The sequence below is a fragment of the Vicugna pacos genome, chromosome 35 (genome assembly GCF_048564905.1).
Source record: "Vicugna pacos chromosome 35, VicPac4, whole genome shotgun sequence".
Classification (NCBI taxonomy): Eukaryota; Metazoa; Chordata; class Mammalia; order Artiodactyla; family Camelidae; genus Vicugna; species Vicugna pacos.
Window position 1 is genome coordinate 20956527 of NC_133021.1, and position 19593 is coordinate 20976119.

Genomic DNA, 19593 nt, shown 5'->3' on the forward strand with positions numbered 1-19593 from the left:
TTTTCAGACATTGGACATTAGGCAATTCAGTGATCCCTGAGAAAAGGGAAGAAAATGAGGGGAGTCCTATAACTGCCCTAACTTATTGCTAAGTGGTCTCCAGGCCAAAGCACAGGGAAACTCAGGTAGAGTTCAGTGGTTTCCACAAGTAGAGGTTATAGATCTAGGAGTCTGGGGATGCCAAGGTAGGTATAGAGTGGAGGCTTCATGGAGAGAAATATCTGCAAGGTGTTCTCCTCTGGTCTTTGGCTGCATGCTGGAGGCGGCGGCAGGGGCGGGTGGCCAGCAGGCGGCCGCAGGCATGGGCTTGGGCAAGGACATGGGCACCGAGTACGCTGCTGCCAGCCCTGCCTGGGTGGCCACGCAACAAAGAAGCCACCCAACGATGAGCCCCGACACCCCTGGCCCAACCGTGGGCAGATCCGAGGGCAGCCCAATGGATCCCATGGTGATGAAGAGATCTCAGCTGTATGGGATGGGCAGCAATCGTCACTCAGCCACAGCAGAGCAACCCTTACCTGGGAGGCTGCTACGGTCCCCCAGGCCCACAGCAGTACCCCATTGGCATTTAAGGTTGGACCCCAGGGGCCATCGGAGGAATGCAGTACCCACAGCAGCAGATGCCACCTCAGTATGGACAGCAAGGCGTTGAGTGGTTACTGCCAGCAGTGCCAGCAGCCTTACTACAACCAGCAGCCACAGCCTCCGCACCTCCCCCAGCAGGAGCAGTACCCGCCATCCCAGTACCAGCAGAGGTACCAGCCGCAGCAGGACACGTCTCAGGAAGGCTATGGAACTAGGTCTCAACCTCCTCTGGCTCCCGGAAAACCTAACCATGAAGACTTGAGCTTAATACAACAAGAAAGACCATCAAGTTTACCAGTTGAAGTCTTGACCTCAGAGGATACTGCCTTTGGACTCAAGGATCTGTCTGGCTCCATTGATGACCTCCCCACTGGAACGGAAGCAACTTTGAGCTCAGCAGCCAGTGCATCCAGGTCCACGAGCAGCCAAGGAGATCAGAGCAATCCGGCTCAGTCACCTCTCTGTCCGCATGCATCTCCCCATCATCCCTGGGGGCCCATCACCTTCTCCTGTCGGCTCTCCTGTAGGAAGCAACCAGTCCCAATCTGGCCCAATTTCTCCTGCAAGTATTCCAGGCAGTCAGATGCCTCCTCAGCCACCTGGGAGCCAGTCAGAATCCAGTTCCCAACCTGCCTTGAGCCAGTCACCAATGCCACAGGAAAGAGGTTTTATGGCAGGCACACAAAGAAACCCTCCGATGTCTCAATATGGACCTCAACAGACAGGACCATCCATGTCACCTCATCCCTGTCCTAGAGGCCAGATGCATCCTGGGAACAGTAGCTTTCAGCAGAGTAACTCAAGTGGGACTTGCGATCCACAGATGAGCCAATATGGACCACAAAGTAACTACTCCAGACCCCCAACGTATAGTGGGGTGCCCAGTGCAAGCTACAGCAGCCCAGGGCCTGGCACGGGCATCAATGCCAAGAGCAGATGCATGGACAAGGGCCAAGCCAGCCATGTGGTGCTATGCCCCTGGGACGAATGCCATCAATTGCGATGCAGAACAGACCGTTTCCTGTAAATATGAGCAGCATGACCCCCAGTTCTCCTGGCATGTCTCAGCAGGGAGGGCCAGGAATGGGGCCACCAATCCCAACCATGAACCGTAAGGCACAGGAGGCAGCTGCCACAGTGATGCAGGCCGCTGCAAACTTGGCACAAAGCAGGCTTTTAGGAATCCAGGATGGAATACGCATTGTTCCTATGTGCTTGGTGGAAACAGCTTCACCAAGACGCAGAGGTGAAAATACTGCTCTTTGCAGAAAGGCGGAGACAACCAGGAGACATGCTGTAGACACGGAGAGGCCCTGTGGGCAACACCACGTCACAGGCCCATGGCAGAGACACGTGCAGGAGAAGTTCTGCTCTGAAGTCATCTGCAAATATCCACTCAATAGAGAGCATTCTGGAGAATATGCTAACAAAGTCCCCTCTGCCTCTGTATTGGAACGGTCTTTTTCACAGAAATGGTGAATGTTATTACATTCCTCTTTGCCCATTCTTAAAGGACAAAATAAAACTTAAATGTATCAATTACCAAAGGGATTAATTAAAAAAAAAAGGAATAATTCATGTTCCCACCACACAGAAAGGAAAATCGTGTAATTCATGGGACACTGAATAGGGTCCTCATAAGGGTATTGCCTCAGTAGGAGAAAAAAATGTGCCCTGGAATAAATGCTACTATGATTCCAACTAACAAAGGTTGTAAGTAAGCCTGTAAAGGAACAAACCCTTTACAGGTAACTTAATTTCTTCCCAGAACAAATTTTAAGCTAGTTATAGGACACCAGAATATTTAACACATACGAAAGTAAAATTTATGGTATTTGGCATTCAATAAAAAAATCACCAGACATTCAAAGAAGCAGAAAAATACAACTCAGATTGAGAAGTAAAAGATATCAGTACAAACAGATCAAAGAATTACACAGGTGATAGAAATAGTAGAAAGAGACACTGTAAGGTTTATAAGTATATCCCACATTCTGAAGAAGATAGAGAAATAAACAAGCCTACTAAATATAGACATGGAAGGCATAAAAAGACACAAATAAAGCTTCTACAATGTTTAAAATGAAAAACATACTGGACGGGATTAACACCAGATCAGACACTGTAAAAGAAAGTATTTGTAAAATTGAAGATGTAGAAACAGAAACTACCCAAAATGAAAAACAGACCACAAAAACAAAAAGAAGAAGAAGAGGATTAATAGAGAATCAATGACCTGCAGAGCAAATTCAAGTGGCTTAGTTTATGTTAACTGAAAATTCTGAAAACTGGAGAGGAGACAGGAAAGAAAAACCTTTGAAAATAATGGCCCAAACTTTCCAAATTTGATGAAAGCCTTATGTCCACAGATTCAAAATGCTCAAAAACCAAAAACAAAAAAAGTATAAAAAACTTGAAGAAAATTATATGAACACACATAATAATAAAAGTGCCTAAAACTAGTGACAGAAAGAAAAAATCAAAAGGAAACAGAGGGAAAAATAAATACATTATATACGTGAGAACAAAGGTAAAACTGGCAATAAACTTCTCATTGGAAACAATGCAAATCAGAAGAGAGTGGAAAAACATCTTTAAAGTACCGAGAGAACATATACTATCAATTCAACAAAAAAAGAAATGTTTTTCATGAAAGTGAAATGAACATTTTTTCAAATATACAGAACAAAGTATTTATCATTGAGCCATCTAGCACTACAAGAAATATTAAGGGAAATCCTTCAGAGAAATTATACCCAGTGAAAATGCAGATCTAAAAATATAAAAAGTACAGAAAATGGAAATATCTGGGTTAAGTATAAAAATTTTTAAGAAAAAAATTTATAAAGGTAATTGACAGTTGAAAGCAATAAAAATGTATTGCTGGGTTTACCATATATGCAGAAGTGAAATGTGTGAAAGCAAATCTAAATGATATAAACACATGAAGTAAAAGGCAAATGTTTAGATTAAATAAAAAAGCAAGACCCAACTATTTGCTATCTTTAAGAAAATCCCTTTAAATATAAAGAAATAAGTTCAAAGTAAAATGACATGCTAAAAGAGATATGCTAACATTATATTTAAAAAGTTGGAGTGGCTATAATAACATGAAAGTAAATGTCAGAGAAAATATTACTAGAGATAAAGAGGATAATTTCAGAATGATAATGAGGTCATTCGTCAAGAGAACATAACAATCCTAAACATTCAAGCACCTACTAACAGAGCTTCAAAATGCACAAAGCAAAAGTTGATAAAAGTGCAAGAAGACATAATCAAATCCATAATTATAGTCAAGGATTTAACACTCTTCTCCCAATAACTGACAGGACAAATACACAGAAAATCGGGAAATATACAGACGCCTGAAACAATAAAATTAATCAATTTGATCTAAGTGACATTAGAACAGTCCACTCAGCAACATCAGAATGCACATACTTCTCAAGCGCACACAGAACGCTTACCAAGAAAGACCATATTCTGGGCCATAAAAATAAAAGTCTCAATAAATTCAGGTGGATTAAAATCATACAAAGCACGTCCATTGACCACACTGAAATTTAAAGTAATCTACAATAATATATCTGGTTAATTCAGAAATATCTGAAACTAAATTACATGCTTCTAAATAAACTTTGGTACAAAGGAAAAATTACCCAGGACTGGGGGACTGAGGGGAAATTGGGAGTAACTGCTAATAGGTGTAGGGTTTTTTTTGTGTGTGTGGGGGGAGGGGAGTGATGAACATTTTAAAATATTGGTTATAGTAATGTGTATACAACTCTGTGAATATACTCAAAGCCATTGAATTATACACTTTAAATAGGTAAACTGTGTGGTATATGAATTTATCTCAATAAAGGTTTTTTTAAAGGGGGAAAAAAGTCAGAAGGTATTTTAAACTGCATGAAGAACATAACATGACATATCAAAATTTGTGGAAAGCAGCTAAAGTATTTGGAGGGAAATCTATAGCACTAAACTCCCATGTTAAAAACAAAAATAGGTCTCATATTAATTACCTTAAGCAACTATAAAAACAAAAGTCATGAAATCCAATTACTCTTACTTCACACTGTAAATAGACACACAAAATTAACTCAAAAGTGTCTCGTAAGACTAAATATAAGAGTCAAAGTATAAACCTAGAAGAAAACATTGGAGAAAATCTTAGTGACCTTGGATTTGGCAAAGATTTCTTAAATTTGAAACAAAAGTACAAACTACAAAATTGAAAAGTTCAATAAATTAGATTTTAGTGAAATTTAAAAATTGTTAGAAAAATGTCGTACTTTTGACAAAAGATTTGTATCTAGAATATACAAAATTCTCTTATAGCTCCATAATAAAGCAATCCAATCAAAAATGGTCAAAATATTTGAATGGACACTTTACCAAAGAAGATAGATAGGAAGCAAATAAACACATGAAAAGATAATCGTAAGGGAAATCAAAATTAAAATCATGAGAAACAAGCATACATCCAAAAGAATGCCTAAAATTAAAAAACACTGCCCATACAAAATTTTATCAAAGATGTGCGTTAACAACTTGTATAGACTACTGATAGAAAACATGAAATGTTACAACTTTGGAAAACAGTTTGGTAGTTTTAAACAGTATGAGACATACATTGACCAGGTGACCCAGCCATTCCAACCCTAGATACTGGCCCCAAAGAAATGAAAATATATGTCCACACAAATACTTCGTATGAATGTCCATGGTAGTTGTATTTGTAATAGCCAAATACTGGAGAAAATTGAAATGTACATCAGTGGGTAAAGGGGTCAAAATTGTGGTACATCCATATCAGTAAGTAGAGGAATAAACTATTGACACAAAAACAGTATGAGTGAATCCTAGTATTACCATGTTGAGTGAAAGAAGCATAAGAAAACATTTTGGGATAATGGGTATGTATATTATCTTGAGTGTGAGGATGCCTTCATGGGTGAACACATGGGCTTAGGGTCAGACAGACAGGAGAATGAATACTAACTCTACTCTTATAATTTAACCTTACAAAAGTTACCTATTTGAGTCTCTTCTATATTTCTTATGTGAGGATAAGAACATAAATGTCAAAGGTTTGCTTTATTAAACATGATATCATACATAAAATACCCAGCATAGTACTTGGCACGATGTAAATGTTCATTTTCACATATGTATTTTCTTCTCCTAGTCATTTGTGCAGGTCTCCCCTTCTGTAAAACATACCTCCTTAGCTCTGTTATTTTTCTACCAAAGGATATCTGTACTCTTCCTCTTGGAACAAAACAGAAAATGTGTTTTGATACCGTTTGAGAACTTTTACTGTTTGATTCCATTGAAATTGGCTGGATGATTCTTGCCTCTGTTCCTTGTAGTGCTTTACTCAGCTTTTGTGATAACGATTAGAACAGCACATCACAGTTCACAATACACACATCTGTGTCCCCCTGCAGAACTTAGTATCTCATGTCCCTCTCACAGAGCCTGCGAAAGGCTCATGAAGTCACTGCTCAATCATTAAAAACAAATCAATTGAATGAGGGGCCCCAGAGGCAAGACAACAGATAAGAATAACTGAGTATTGTAACTATTCCCACTCGTAAAGCAAATCCTGTCAGTGGGAGAGGAAAAGGCTTGGGCGTGAGGCAGAAAGTGACTAGAACTTAAAGAGTGACTTTAAAATGTAGATAAAAGAGGAAAAGAACTGGCCTTAATCTAACCACCACGTCAGCACAGCTCAAGACACAAATGAATGCAATTAGGCACACAAAGAGACAGAATTCATTCCTAAATAACCAAGGGTTTCTTGTTTAAGAGATCACCCACAATTTTCTTAAATGCACCCTTTAAGACATGAAGAAAGGTGAGAAAGATATTACTGACAATAAAACGATCTGATGGAGAAAGAACTCCAGTGAATATTGGCAATTCAGCTGTTCTCTCCAGAAAGGGTCTTCGAGACAGCCTGCCTTTTATTATGTCTGGTGAGGGTGGAAATGGCTATTACAAATATCAACAAGGCAATAGTCATTGTGTTCCTACCTAATGCCAAATACTTGCCAAGAGTGTTCAAAGATTATCACATTTCCCTAATATGAGTTAGATATCATGGTCCCCATCTTACAGGAAGAAAAACTGATGATTAGAACAATTAAATGAGATGCTGAGGTTGCAAACATAGCAGGGAGCTTTGATCCAACCAAATTTCAGGACTTTTCCTATTATTCCCTATAATCACATCTTTTGGTGTTTGGAACATGATACTCACCTACTGCATTATATAAAAATTATTCCGACTTTAAGACCTTCTGCTTAGGCTACTTCACATTTGCTAAACTGCAATTTGAGGATTCCTTTCACGTGGAGCTGGAGAATTTGGCTATACTCTTTGGGCATCTCATGGAAACCGCGTTTAGGTAAATGGTTGTCGTAGTAGTGGTGGCTGACAGATGTGTTCTCTGCAGTTTTAGAGAAGGGCCAAAAGCCATACAGCTTCACGCTCTCACACAGTTCAACCGCCACACTTGTGATCATCAAGCCGGAGGACAGGCGATACTCGGTCACACCTTTAGTCCTCCAGAAAAGGGCTAGGTTTTTCAGGTACTTGGGATGAAAAAATAAAACTTTTTGTCTTGCTTTAGACTCCTTCAGTGTGCTGTACACTTTAAAAGAGGCCCCGGTGTTGGCCCTGAAGGAGAATGCCGGTAGAAGGACGAATGCATCTCCATAGGTGGCCATGTCCTCCAGAAACATTGCCTTCTTTTCCTTTAAGTTCCCATATCTGCCAAATTTTTAAAAAACCATAATTTTAACAATAATACTCAAATGAGCAGGTTTGGTGACATGAGGCTGAATTCACCACTGGCCAAAAAGCAGAACCATTTATATCACTGAGATAAACTGGAGACTCAGAGAAGACACGTTAAGCAAGCATCATGTGCATATCGGGGCTGGTCTTTCTCTCTCTCGGCACATCTATGCTTCCTACTTTCTTATGAGGCAATGCTTTCACTCAGCATGCATTGTTTTACATTATTTTATCTTCCAACTCACGTCATTTTTTCCTAGGGTTACTTTTTGATGCTGAAACACCTTCCAAATTCATAATGCTGAACTGTTTTCTCAAACATAAGACAATATTTAAATATCTATACATTTTTAAGAATTCATTGAGCTGTAAACTTATACAAATGTTATTATAAAATAACAGTTTCATTTAGAAAACCTAAAATGTCTACATGCGTACACACACACATTTAAAATTTCCTCCACAGATTGTGATGTCTGATTTAAATAATACCTCAGTAAATATCCTGTTTATGATTATGTGTGTTTAGAAAATAAACACTGGGGAGATGGGAACAATATTTTATATTCTCTTAAGACATACTAGAACTATTTGAGGGGTGCATACTATTAATAACAATTATTAGTCACTTTTGATGAAAACTGTAGAATAAAACTATGAATGGGATTTTTATTAAACAGCTGACATTTTGTAGTAGTTACAGTGCGGAAAAGAAAATATGGAAATTATCCTTCAGAGATAAACTACCCAAACCGAAAACTTGATTTTTGCCAGGTTCTCCTAAGGCTTACTCTCCAAAGCTTCTAAATAGACTAAGTTTTCTTCAAGAAAATGCTATCAAGATAAAAGTATAGCAGTAAAATTCTGAAAGAACACTGAAAAAAGGAACTTTGCTTTTAAAAAAAGATGAGGAGGTAAAATAAGTTCTCGTTTGATTAGCAACTATGACATTGGAAGTCATACTTCTTATGAGCCAACACCTAAATTACCAATAATATATTCTTACATATTTCCCCCAAAGCCATTCCATCTGTACTGGGAGTCACTCTCAGCACCAAGATTAATGCTCAGACTAAGAGTTAATGAAAAAACGTTCTTGAACAGAAATGTAATTTGGAGGTACTTACCTTAGTCGTATGATACTAGGATTTAAAGTTACCAGGTTGGTTTTACTGCCAACATCTTTGCTAACATTCCCTGTGGTTGGGGGGATGTTACACCTGAAATTTGAAAGAAAAACTATTTTCAAAATATAACTTCTAAAAAAAAAGTACATACACACACATTCACACATATACATGAGATCTTTCTCATTGGAGAAAAATCATTGCTCTTAAGAGATCTCAGAATTCATCTGATTTTCATTTAAAACCATTTAATAAGTACTGAACTTTTGGTTGGCATTTCAACATTGCATGAAATGTATGAATTTGAAGAAAGGCTTTCAATTTTGATTAAGATCTTTATAAGTAACAAAGCAAGAAATGACAATTACACCTTGTGTAGCTTTTGAAGAATTCATGATCCTTTTATTAAAATTATTATTTATATTAATTATAGTCCCACAATAGTATGATCACCAATTTACAGATATTTAAAAATGGAGGCATTGTGACTAAGGGTTATAGAGTCTGCCAGAAGCAAAGGCTATACAAAAAAAACCAAAAAAATTTCCTGATTCCCATATGGACTTTCCCACCAAATCATGCTGTTAATAAATAAAACCCTAATGGTTCTTATAATGATGTTTTCCTACTGATGTTCTCATCTCCTTTTGAGTGCTAATTTGTTTTTAAATTGGAAAACAAATTGAGAATTATAATTTGGGGCTAAATACATTCCTGCCACAAAAAAAAAAAAAAAAGGAGGCGGGGAGTTGGTTATGATCCCAAAGTATCATTTACAGAATTTCAAGTAGACCATTTCCTTAAAGCTGCCCATATAAAGGGAGCATCAGTGAGGAAGGCTATTTAAACCTGAGGTGTTCTGTAATGTGACTGAAGCAGAAAGATTCTATTCTATGCGATATAAAACATACAGATAATACAGTCCATATAGAACATGGACTTCTCTCACTGATTTAAAAAATACATCAGAACATGGTTAAATGTGGCACCTTGGGGAAAATCTTCGATAATAGGCCACAGAAATGTCTTTATCAGTGGGCTTCCTATAACAAATCCACCTTCTAGAACAGTCTCACGTTCTTTTGAAGACTCAAAGGTGATTTTCCCAATAGTATCAGATGCGGCTCCTAGGGGAACTGTTAGGTGCCGTACACACACAGTACAGCAAAGCCATGCATCACCAATTCCCATTTCTTACACACGCAGCTGACAGCTCTCGACCTTTTGAAATGGAAAATTTTAAAGAAAGTAGTCTCCAGATGGGCTTATAAACTACGAAATACATGCATGGCCAAAGTAAATCTGGCCTTAAAAAAGTAAATAGATTTTAATGCCACCAAACACATCTAGCCTTCATTTGGCCTTTCAGGTTGGAAGGTCAACATCAAAAGGAACTCTGTATTCAGAAAAATTCCTGGCATCAGCAAATGTAGAATCTGGAAATACATGTGCTTGTTTTAGAGGTATAAATTAAGTAGCTGTTCAGGGCTTTTTTTTTTTTCCCTCTCCCCTGATTGTTAAATCTAACAAAAACCTTGTATTTCCTGTATTTGCTATAAAGTAAAATGGATGTTTAGACATAACACTCACCATAGATGTTTTGGGAATTTTTCAGTCTATAAAATGTCTATTACAAGAAGAATTATTTATCATCATTATGGCTTTTTCATACTGAGTACTTTAACAGAATGGCTAAATCACGCAGGTACTGGCCACTTTCACATTAATCACAAGGAACATATTCAATAATGATTGGACTGCCAGGTCTGTGGTTCTGCCATTCCCTTCAGCACAAAATTCTAAATGAGATTAAACTCGGGGGAGCTACTGATTCAAAATTATAATTCTTTTTCATGTGCTAAAAAGGGCAGCATTAAATCGATAAGGATCAAAGGATTTCTTCTGATGTATGCAGTCAGTGCTTCCCAAATAGGAAGAAACAAATTTTGACTTACTTTATAAAAAAGGTGCATTTCAACTGAAATCCACCCTCACAGGGATGAGTCACCTGTCCATATATTCTGAAAGTGGAGATGCTCTATCCCTTGCTTTGTTAGTACAGACACACACGGAAACCATTTTTTGTTACTGTTTCTGCAAGCTTGCTTGAACTGAGATATAAACATGTAACAAGACCAGAATTTAGAAGCTGCACAATTTTTAAAAAATATTTCAAGCCAGAAACCTAAATAAACGATGATATTGTGTGGCTGTAAAATGCCTAGGTCAACATGCTCCAAGTATTATCTGAGAACAAAACTTACTTGAAATGCTCTGTTTAAAAAGAAAGAGACAGAAAGAAAGAAAGAAAGGAAGGAAGGAAGGAAGGAAGGAAGGAAGGAAGGAAGAAAGAAAGAAAGAAAGAAAGAAAGAAAGAAAGAAAGAAAGAAAGAAAGAAAGAAAGGAAGGAAAGAAAGGAAAGAAAGGAAAGAAAGGAAAGAAAGGAAAGAAAGAAAGGTATCCTTAATACACTGGAGGCTCTGACAAGTCTGACAGTGAAGATCCTCTTTCACCATGATTTCAAGCAGGGTTTCTGGAAATTGACTGTGGCACATTTTTATTACCCTTCTGATATCAACATTCAGAGGAACTCATGATCCACTTAATATTTCAAGAAACACACTAGATCAGCTGTAGCCTTAAGCATCACAGCTCAAAGGTCAAAATGGACATGGAGTGTCTTTACCCTATTCCTTTCAAATATCCAACTCATCTGGGATTTCAAAGAAACCCATTTGACAGATCTTACCTAAACACGAAGTCAGATTTATCTATTTCAGCTCCGCAGAGAGACTGATTCAGAATTCCTCCATTTCCGACCACTGCGCACTGATTGTAGGGGTACTCCACAAAAGGCTGAGACTATCAGGAGAAAGTGAAAACCTGCCATGAGATGGCTTTAGTTTTAGGACCATAAAAAGCAGCAGCTTAATTCAAGCAGCTTAATTATTACACCTGCTAAGGAACAACAAAGAACAAGAAAGAGGGGCAGAAGTAGCGACACCACTGTACACTGATCAACTTATGACTAAAAGTTCCTAAAAAATCCTGCAAACCTACATTTCATTTCTCTTGCAAGAAGTATACAGCATATCACCCACAATATAATGTAATAATAAAAATATATTTGTTTATAAGATGTAATTTGACACATCTGACATCACATACTTAAGTAAATAAAACGAGAATGGCAAAATCTCACATGGTATCTTTCCGACAGACAGGACCATTTTCAGCAAAAAAACAATAACAACAAAAAAAACCCCAGAAAATAAAGCAATTAGAAAGGAGCATTAAATTCTCCACTCTCGGCCATAAAATTAATAGCTAATTTAGTGAAAGCTCGTTGTCTTTCTTAAATAGTTGGACCTTCAGGCTGGGTGATGACAGGGGATTTATGCCTGTCATCTCCACAAATGACCAGACACGGTGCTTCAGGGAGATCTAGTAACTCTGTGCTGATTTATTTCAAGTTCATCTCCAAGGCCGGAATCATTTTTGTTTCCTCCAAGGACCCAACTGGCCGACCCCTAAAGACTTCCCACTTTCACCAAATCCTCCCCAGTCTGAAACACAACTGCTCAGTTTGACAGTGCACTTTGCCTTTGTGGGTCACTTTTCCAGAAATAATGATGAGACCTTAACCAGAAGGAAGAGGCCCAGCTCACACGTCCACAATGAACAGGTCCTGATTCACCTACCTGGTCTCTAAATTCAAATGTAGGTCCTCAAGGGCACAGAGTGTGTCTATTACTTTTAATTTTCTTTTCCCTTTTCCTACAGACCTAGCCCTTTCCTACAGAAGGATGTCACTTCTCAATGATGTCTGCTGGCCCAGTGGCCACGTTGGTGCAACCCCAATGCTGTGCTGGAATCCAGTGGTACCAGCTTATGGGAGCCACCCAGTACATATTCAGAATTCTGTCATCTGGTTGTTAAACCACTAGTAAACTACAGTCTGCCACAGTGTGGGTATTTACAGTGCTATTCAACAGGGCGTGCACCTACCTGCCCAGTGTACCAGCCTCACTGGCAACACCCCAGGACCAGTGTGGCTCTGAGCTGCCCATGAGATCCTACCTCACTCTAAACATATGATAACTCTATTTTAGGATGTCGAGGTTTGTCCCTAAAAGATGAAAAATCGTGTGCTTCTCATGCGAGAGGCATTTTTTTCCAAGTGGGTAACTTACCAATACACGGAATCCATACAACAATCTGGTGAGCATTTTACAGACAGGATGATGGAAAGTGGCAGAGCTGAGATTCAAACCCCGGCAGTCTGTTTCAGGGTCCATGGTCTTAACCAACTACACATCACACAACTGCACTTGTTGCACTTGTTGGGGGTGAAGTGTTAATTTAAGTCTGTGCTGTATTTCCCTGTATAGCTGCAATGCCCAGCAGAGTGCCTGGCTCTTAAATAAATGGTTCCCAGACACCTCAGGCTATTTCAAGTCACTGAAGTTCAAGCTGAAGACGTCTTCAGTGTTTACTAAGCAGGATCACCGTACATGCTGAATTTTATGGATAAGGCAGGCTGCAAATAGGCTCTTTATGGTACAACAGAAAAGACTATTGAGGGAAACATCTCCAATTAAACACTCAGAATAATGAATGTTTTCTCCGGTTTCCTGGTCAACTCAGAGAACAAAAAATCCATATGTTTCGGGATCTCACATTCAGGAAGAATTTAAATGAGAATTTCAATGTTCCTTAAAATAAACTGCCTAAGAAAACGTGAATCTGTGCAATTCAGCTGCCTTGCTGGTCACTCACTCTGGTTGAAAGCCAACCTTGTGTTTTTTTTTTCAAGTAACTTTGTGACGTTTTTGGAGGAAGTGACTCCACAACACTTAATCAGAAGTATCTATTTTGATCTGCTCTCTGTGAGCCCCGCAGTGTGAAGCAGGGTGGGGGGTGCAGGAAGCGAGGTGGGAAAGAGGTCAGATGCTGTGTCCATGGGGAGGGATATTGAAGCAACATAAAACTGACCTCCCTTTGCGATCTTTACTGCACTGACTTCAGAATTTCCTCCCCCCAGTTTTTAAACATTAGTATCAATTTGGAAAATGGATGCTGTTGTTAACTGCAGCCAGAATTACTGAGCCTATGTTGTTATTCTTCTCAAAGTGTCAATTAGAAGCAAAAATACCTGCCACTCCTCTGTCCTGGCCAGCCTAAAGCAAGGAAAACACTAGCAAAAACTGCCAAGAGTTGCTTTCTGTGGAACTCCCCAAGGCCCTCCCTGACGGACAACATAAATATTCTTTAGTTAATATCTTTCCAACTACTGGTAATTTCAGTGCATCACGAGAGGAGTTTTAGAATGCTGTAGGAGTTACCTTTTCCCTCCTAGAAAGTTTGCAATATTTTTCTCTAACATTTTATATTGATTTTCCATTCATTCTCAGCAAATCATACTTCCTTTGAACTGTTATATTTTTTTAAAAAAATTGGAACAACTTACATGACAGTAAAATAGTTGAAAGAAGTCAAAGGTCCAACAAAATAGAATTAATTGCAAGAACTGAATATTCTACAGTTGGTAAACTGCAGATATAAAATGATCCCATTTTGACCAGACTGTCTTGGCCTCACTGCTCTTATCATATCATAAAAAGATGCCTGAGAGTATAGTTTATAAGCAGTAGGATATCCTTCATGAGAATAATTTCCCCCAAGATTTGGATTTATATTGTAACAGTACTCATTACAATATAATCAATGCTCACTAGTTTAATTAACAACTAGGTAATGGATGTATACATGCACTGAGGAATGTCCTAGGAGCTTGAGTCACATCAGGGAACATACTAGGTAAAAATCCCTGGCTTGTTAAGATTATGTTTACTGACCACAAATTCTTATGTATTCGCTTCCCAAAGATTAGCCACATAAACCTACAGTTCTTCGTGAAGGAACTGATTCAGTCACCAAAGCTGACAACTGGAAGACTCTTATTCCAGGTGAAAAAAGTGGTCAACTTCCCATACCCTAGTAATTACTGTGTAGAAAGTCCAAGTAACTCGTCTCACTCAAGGATGAGCCATCAAGACACAAGGGCTCCAAGAGCTTATGTAAATACCATCCCCTGCAGCACCACAAGCGTTCAAAGCTGCCCTGTGAATATGGACCACCATACAGATGTTAGACAACAGAACAACGGAGGGCGGCACTTTAACTCATCAGCTCCTCCATTGTTATGCTGGGACTTAATCTGACAGAACGCTCACCTGGAAAGGTGACACAAATAAAACAAAACACACAAATCTTCACTCACCACTGGCAACATAGCAAAAATGTTCTCTCTGATTTGGATTTCGCTTTTACTTTCCACCTCGTAACTCATGTTAGTCCCAACTGGAGTGTTATTTTGAGAAACAATGAAGTTTTGAATGGCATCACAACAGGAAGCAAGTTTGGCTCTGCAAAGGATAAGGATAAGAGTGAGTCAGGAATAAGATTAAGAAGCCAAAAATAGAGACTACAATGGAAAAATGCAGAGGACGATTTTGCCATATTGAATTTCAGAAAGAAGACTAAGTCATTCACAGAGATGACATTTTTATCTCATGCCATTCTAACTGGCCCTGGATGGTGAAATGGTGATGTGGTCAGAAAAAAACAGCAAAGAACATAAACATACTTATATTCAGGTAGGGACCATCTCCCTAACAGGAAATACGTATTATACAATGGTTTAAATATAAAAACTTCTTTCTAACAACAAAAAGAAAATGACAGAATACCTTATAATTATTTCAATAAAAAGTACAGGAACTCAAGAGCAAATCATCACCAAAGTGATATGTAATCATTTATTATGATTCAATGAAAAAAAAAAGAACCATTCAATACAGTGATTTTTTTTTGAGCTTCACTTAAGTATAATTCACAAATACAAATTGTTTATATTCAGGTGTAAACTTCATATTTTGATATGCATACAGTGATCACCATTATCAAGCTAATAAACATCCATCACCTTACATGGTTATCTTTTTCCTTCTTTCTTTGTGGTAAGAATACTTAAGATTTACCCTGTCAGCAAATTTTAAGTATACAATACAGTAATGCTAATCATAATCACAGTGCTGTACATCAATACAGTGAATTTTTAAGTGATGTTAATATAAGCTGCCCTTCCTTACAGAAAGCCCAGAAAAACATAACTTGGTATCAACCTGTATTTCAAAACCATTACATTATTGTTAGAATGCAGATCCACAAAGGTCCTTCCAGGGATCATCTAAGTTTGCCCCCAGCCTCTGGCAGGGGAATCTAGAACCACTCAGAATTTATATTATGCTTATGTAATTCTCCAGGGATGGAGATTCCACTGCATCTCTTGATAACTATTCTAGAATTTAATCCATCTTAAAAGTCAAGAGACTCTGTCATTTACACAACTGAATTCTCTTAACTTAAACCCATTTCCCTGATCGGCTCTTCCTAGAATCTCTCCATACAAATACGTCACGTAATTCAAAGCGGTAACAAATCAAGCAAAACTCGAACCTTTTCAATCTTGAAAGAATTTAGAAAGAATTTCCTATTCTCTTACTTCAGACGTTCCTAAGATCAGCTTTTCATTTATTTAAGTCACCCTGCCCCTCTGTAAACATTTAGTTCTTTCGCCATTTCACTTAAAAATATGTATGAAAGGTGGGTCCCATCACAGTACAAGGAATGGTGAACAGTCAGCGAGCAGAGCTGACCGCGGTCAGGACTGACACCCGGTCAGATTCACCAGTGCTCCGTCCCCAGCCCACACCGTTTATTGTTTTTTTGGTATACTTTGTATACGTTCCTACCGAATTTGGTTCTGCTGAAAGAATACAGTGCTCTAATCTGTCATGGTTGTTTCCAATTCTGTTCCAGTCTTCTTGAATTCCAATAATCCTCAGGGTATGAAAAGCCAGTGTTGTGATATTATTTGTACCCTAAAATCAAGATTTTTCCAAATGACTTATTACCAGCCAGCGTATACTATAGCTTATACTTAAAATAGTACCTTCTTAATTGAATCCTATCACCTGCTTATTATCCCACTTTGTATTACACAACCTCCATTTCTAAAAGATAGTTCATGAAGATTAACAAAAAAATTGAAAATTAAATGACGTGTAGTCAGAAACATGATATTTTTCATTATAAATTTAATTTCATAACAATTCATGTGATTTATTGCAAACTCAGAAATCCTCATGTGTTAATAATTTTATTTTTTGGTGGGGAGAGGTAATTAGGTTTATTTAATTTTTTTAATGGAAGTACTGGAGATTGATCCGAGGACCTTGTGCATGCTAAGCATGTGCTCTACCACTGAGACATACCCTCTCTGCCTTCCTACCCCGTTTATAATTTTAAATGTCTCTTTCATGCAAGATGTTGACAAAGGCAACAGAATATTCTCATTCACCTTTTACAAGTAACTTGATTTCTCCAAGGATATCTTGTACTTGAAAGAATATTGCATTACAAAAAGAACATACTGATTACCCTTTATATGTTTTTAAATAGTTTTTTTTCCCTGAAATTATATTTTCAATGGTTGTATTATAACATTTTCAAACCTACAGGAAAGTTGAAAGAATTGGACAGTGGGCACTTGAAAAACTACTAGCTAGATTCTGCAAGTAATTTTTTTCCTGTATGTGCTTTATTGTGTATTTACCCACCAATCCATTTTTATTATTATAGTTATTGCAATTCAAAGTAGATTACAGGTCCACTTCACCTCTAATTACTTCAGCACGTATATAATTATTTTGTTTGTATTTTGGGATAGAATTTACATACAACAAAATTCTAAGTGCGTTCACTGAGTTTTGAGAAGTGTGTATCTCTGTAACCCAACTCCCTATCAAGATATAAATATTACCAACCCCGCAGATAATTCCCTCAGATCCTTTCCCAGTTTACTTCCAGCCCTCCCTCATCTCAAGGCAACCACGTTTGTGATTATTTTTTATCAAAGATTAATTTTGCCTGTTCTAGAATCTATACAAACAGAATCATATCATATATATGCTTTTGTATAAGACTTCTTTCACTTGGCATAAATGTTTTTGCAGTTCATGTATTTTGCTGTGTTTATTGGTAATGTGTTCCTTTTTATTGCTGGAGTAGAGTTCCAGTGCATGAATGTGCCAGAACTGATTCAGCCATCTCTCCCTTGCACTTTTAAAAAAATCACTATAAAAAAATCAATGTTAAACACCAAATCACTCATAGTAACTTCCCAGGAAAAGCATCAGAATAATTATCCAAGATGTCATTTCTGAAGCTTACATGGAGTCACTGACCAACAGGACTTTTTAAGCCTTAATATTCAGTAGCGGAATTACAAATCTATGTTCTTTGTCACCCTTCAGCTCATCCACGTGGTAAAGACCCCTGTAATAACCAGAGTTTAGTATAAAGCTGAGATGCTTAGAATAAACAAAATAAAACAGAATTCTATTTTTCCTCTTCCATTTCCCATCATCCTTAAGAAGAGAGTCAGTTCTGATCCTTGGTGACTCAAAAGTCAACTAGCTGCGTTCACAATAACCGACATGGCTGTTTCCTCCTTCCTGTTTATTGGTAATGTGTAACTGTTTATTGGTAATTGGTAAAAAGAGCAAGGGACCTTAAGAAATGAAGGACACTGTTGGTATTAACTAGATGTGATGGTCAATTTTATGTGTCAACTTGACCAGGCCACATCGATGCCCAGATAGCTGCTAAAACGTTATTTCTGGGGGTGTCTGTGAGGGTGTTTCCAGAAGGGATTAGCATTTGAATTGGCACACGGAGTCAAAAGGCTCGCTCTCTCCAATGCACAGTTAACTATCCAACCAGATCAGTATGCACAAAGCTTACTTACCCTTGTAAAGCACCGTACACTTCCCAGAGAATTTTCACACCCTTCATGACATCTGATTCCCACAGCAACCAGGGAGGTAGAAAATACAATTATTCCAATTTTATTATTTTTTAACTGAAGTATAGTTACTACAAGATCTGAATATAGTTCCCTGTGCTCTACAGTAGGACCTTGTCATTTATCTATTTTATATATAGTAGTTTGTACCTGCTAATCCTAAACTCCTAATTTATCCCTCCCCACTTCTCCCTTTGGTAACTATAAATTTGTTTTCTATGTCTGTGAGTTTGTTTCTGTTTTGTAAAGAAGTTCATTTATTTCATTTTTTTAGATTTCACATATAAGTGATATCATATATTTGTCTCTCTCTTTCTCTTTGACTTACTTCACTTAGTATGATCATCTCTAGGTCCATCCAATCATTCCCATTTTAGAGATGAGAAAACTGGAGTTGAGAGAGTTTACATGATAGGACCAAGGCACCCAGGTAGCTAGCGACTCCAAGATATGTCTTTTGACAATCACATCTCTGCAATTTATACCAGAGTACACTGTGATGGGGGTAACGTTCTCACCTGAGCTTCTTCCGTTAGGGTTCTTTCCATAATGACACTAAGACAACACAGTGGTTCCCCAAATAATGCTGGTCACACCTCTTTGAAAACTGGTCCCGACAAAACCCAAAGATTTTACATATAAATGCTTTAAACTCTCTCTATAACTGAGACATTCAAGGCTCTTGTTTTACATGGAGGATGTACATGGTCCCCAATGGGATCAAGGTTATCACGTGGTCCAGTCAACATGCCCCAGGAGTTAATGGAAAAGAAACCTGTGGCTTGATGATGATCTTACTTTTTTTTTCAGTTCTCATTAACACAAATATTTATTGATACTATTTATACAGTAAATTAGGTTGAATGTGACGTTTTGGATAGCTTGAATACACCATTTTCTTGTGCACAAAGGTACTCTCTCATTTATAAATGGGCATTTCTCTTTGGCATCCATTAAGTTTTTTGCCCAGATATCGGCCTCTGTCAAATATTAAAAATCAACTTAGTTTCTATTAAACAAAACTGAAAGTGATTCCATGGAGTGACTGTATGATTACCAAACACATCTGCTGTTAAATGTCATTAAAGTGATGCTTGATCATCTCTGACAGTCTGTGCTAATTAAGACAGAGAGAGCTG

General features: G+C 38.0%; 2 protein-coding genes across 2 annotated transcripts in view; one reads left to right on the forward strand and one right to left on the reverse strand.

Moving 5' to 3' along the window:
* Positions 1-19593, reverse strand: part of ST8SIA6 (ST8 alpha-N-acetyl-neuraminide alpha-2,8-sialyltransferase 6) — a 137474-nt gene that overhangs the window by 17676 nt on the left and 100205 nt on the right. The window contains exons 5-8 of the mRNA XM_072955068.1: positions 14807-14951; positions 11273-11385; positions 8524-8616; positions 6857-7369 (exon numbers count right to left, since the gene is read on the reverse strand). Of these exons, the coding sequence (XP_072811169.1) occupies positions 6901-7369; positions 8524-8616; positions 11273-11385; positions 14807-14951 (820 nt within the window). The 3' untranslated portion in view covers positions 6857-6900. The remainder of the gene's footprint in view (positions 1-6856; positions 7370-8523; positions 8617-11272; positions 11386-14806; positions 14952-19593) is intronic.
* LOC116283583 (AT-rich interactive domain-containing protein 1B-like) lies at positions 208-2064 on the forward strand. Its single transcript, XM_072954980.1, is given in 3 exon segments — positions 208-1067; positions 1069-1511; positions 1514-2064. Coding segments are annotated over 3 exon segments (1854 nt in total).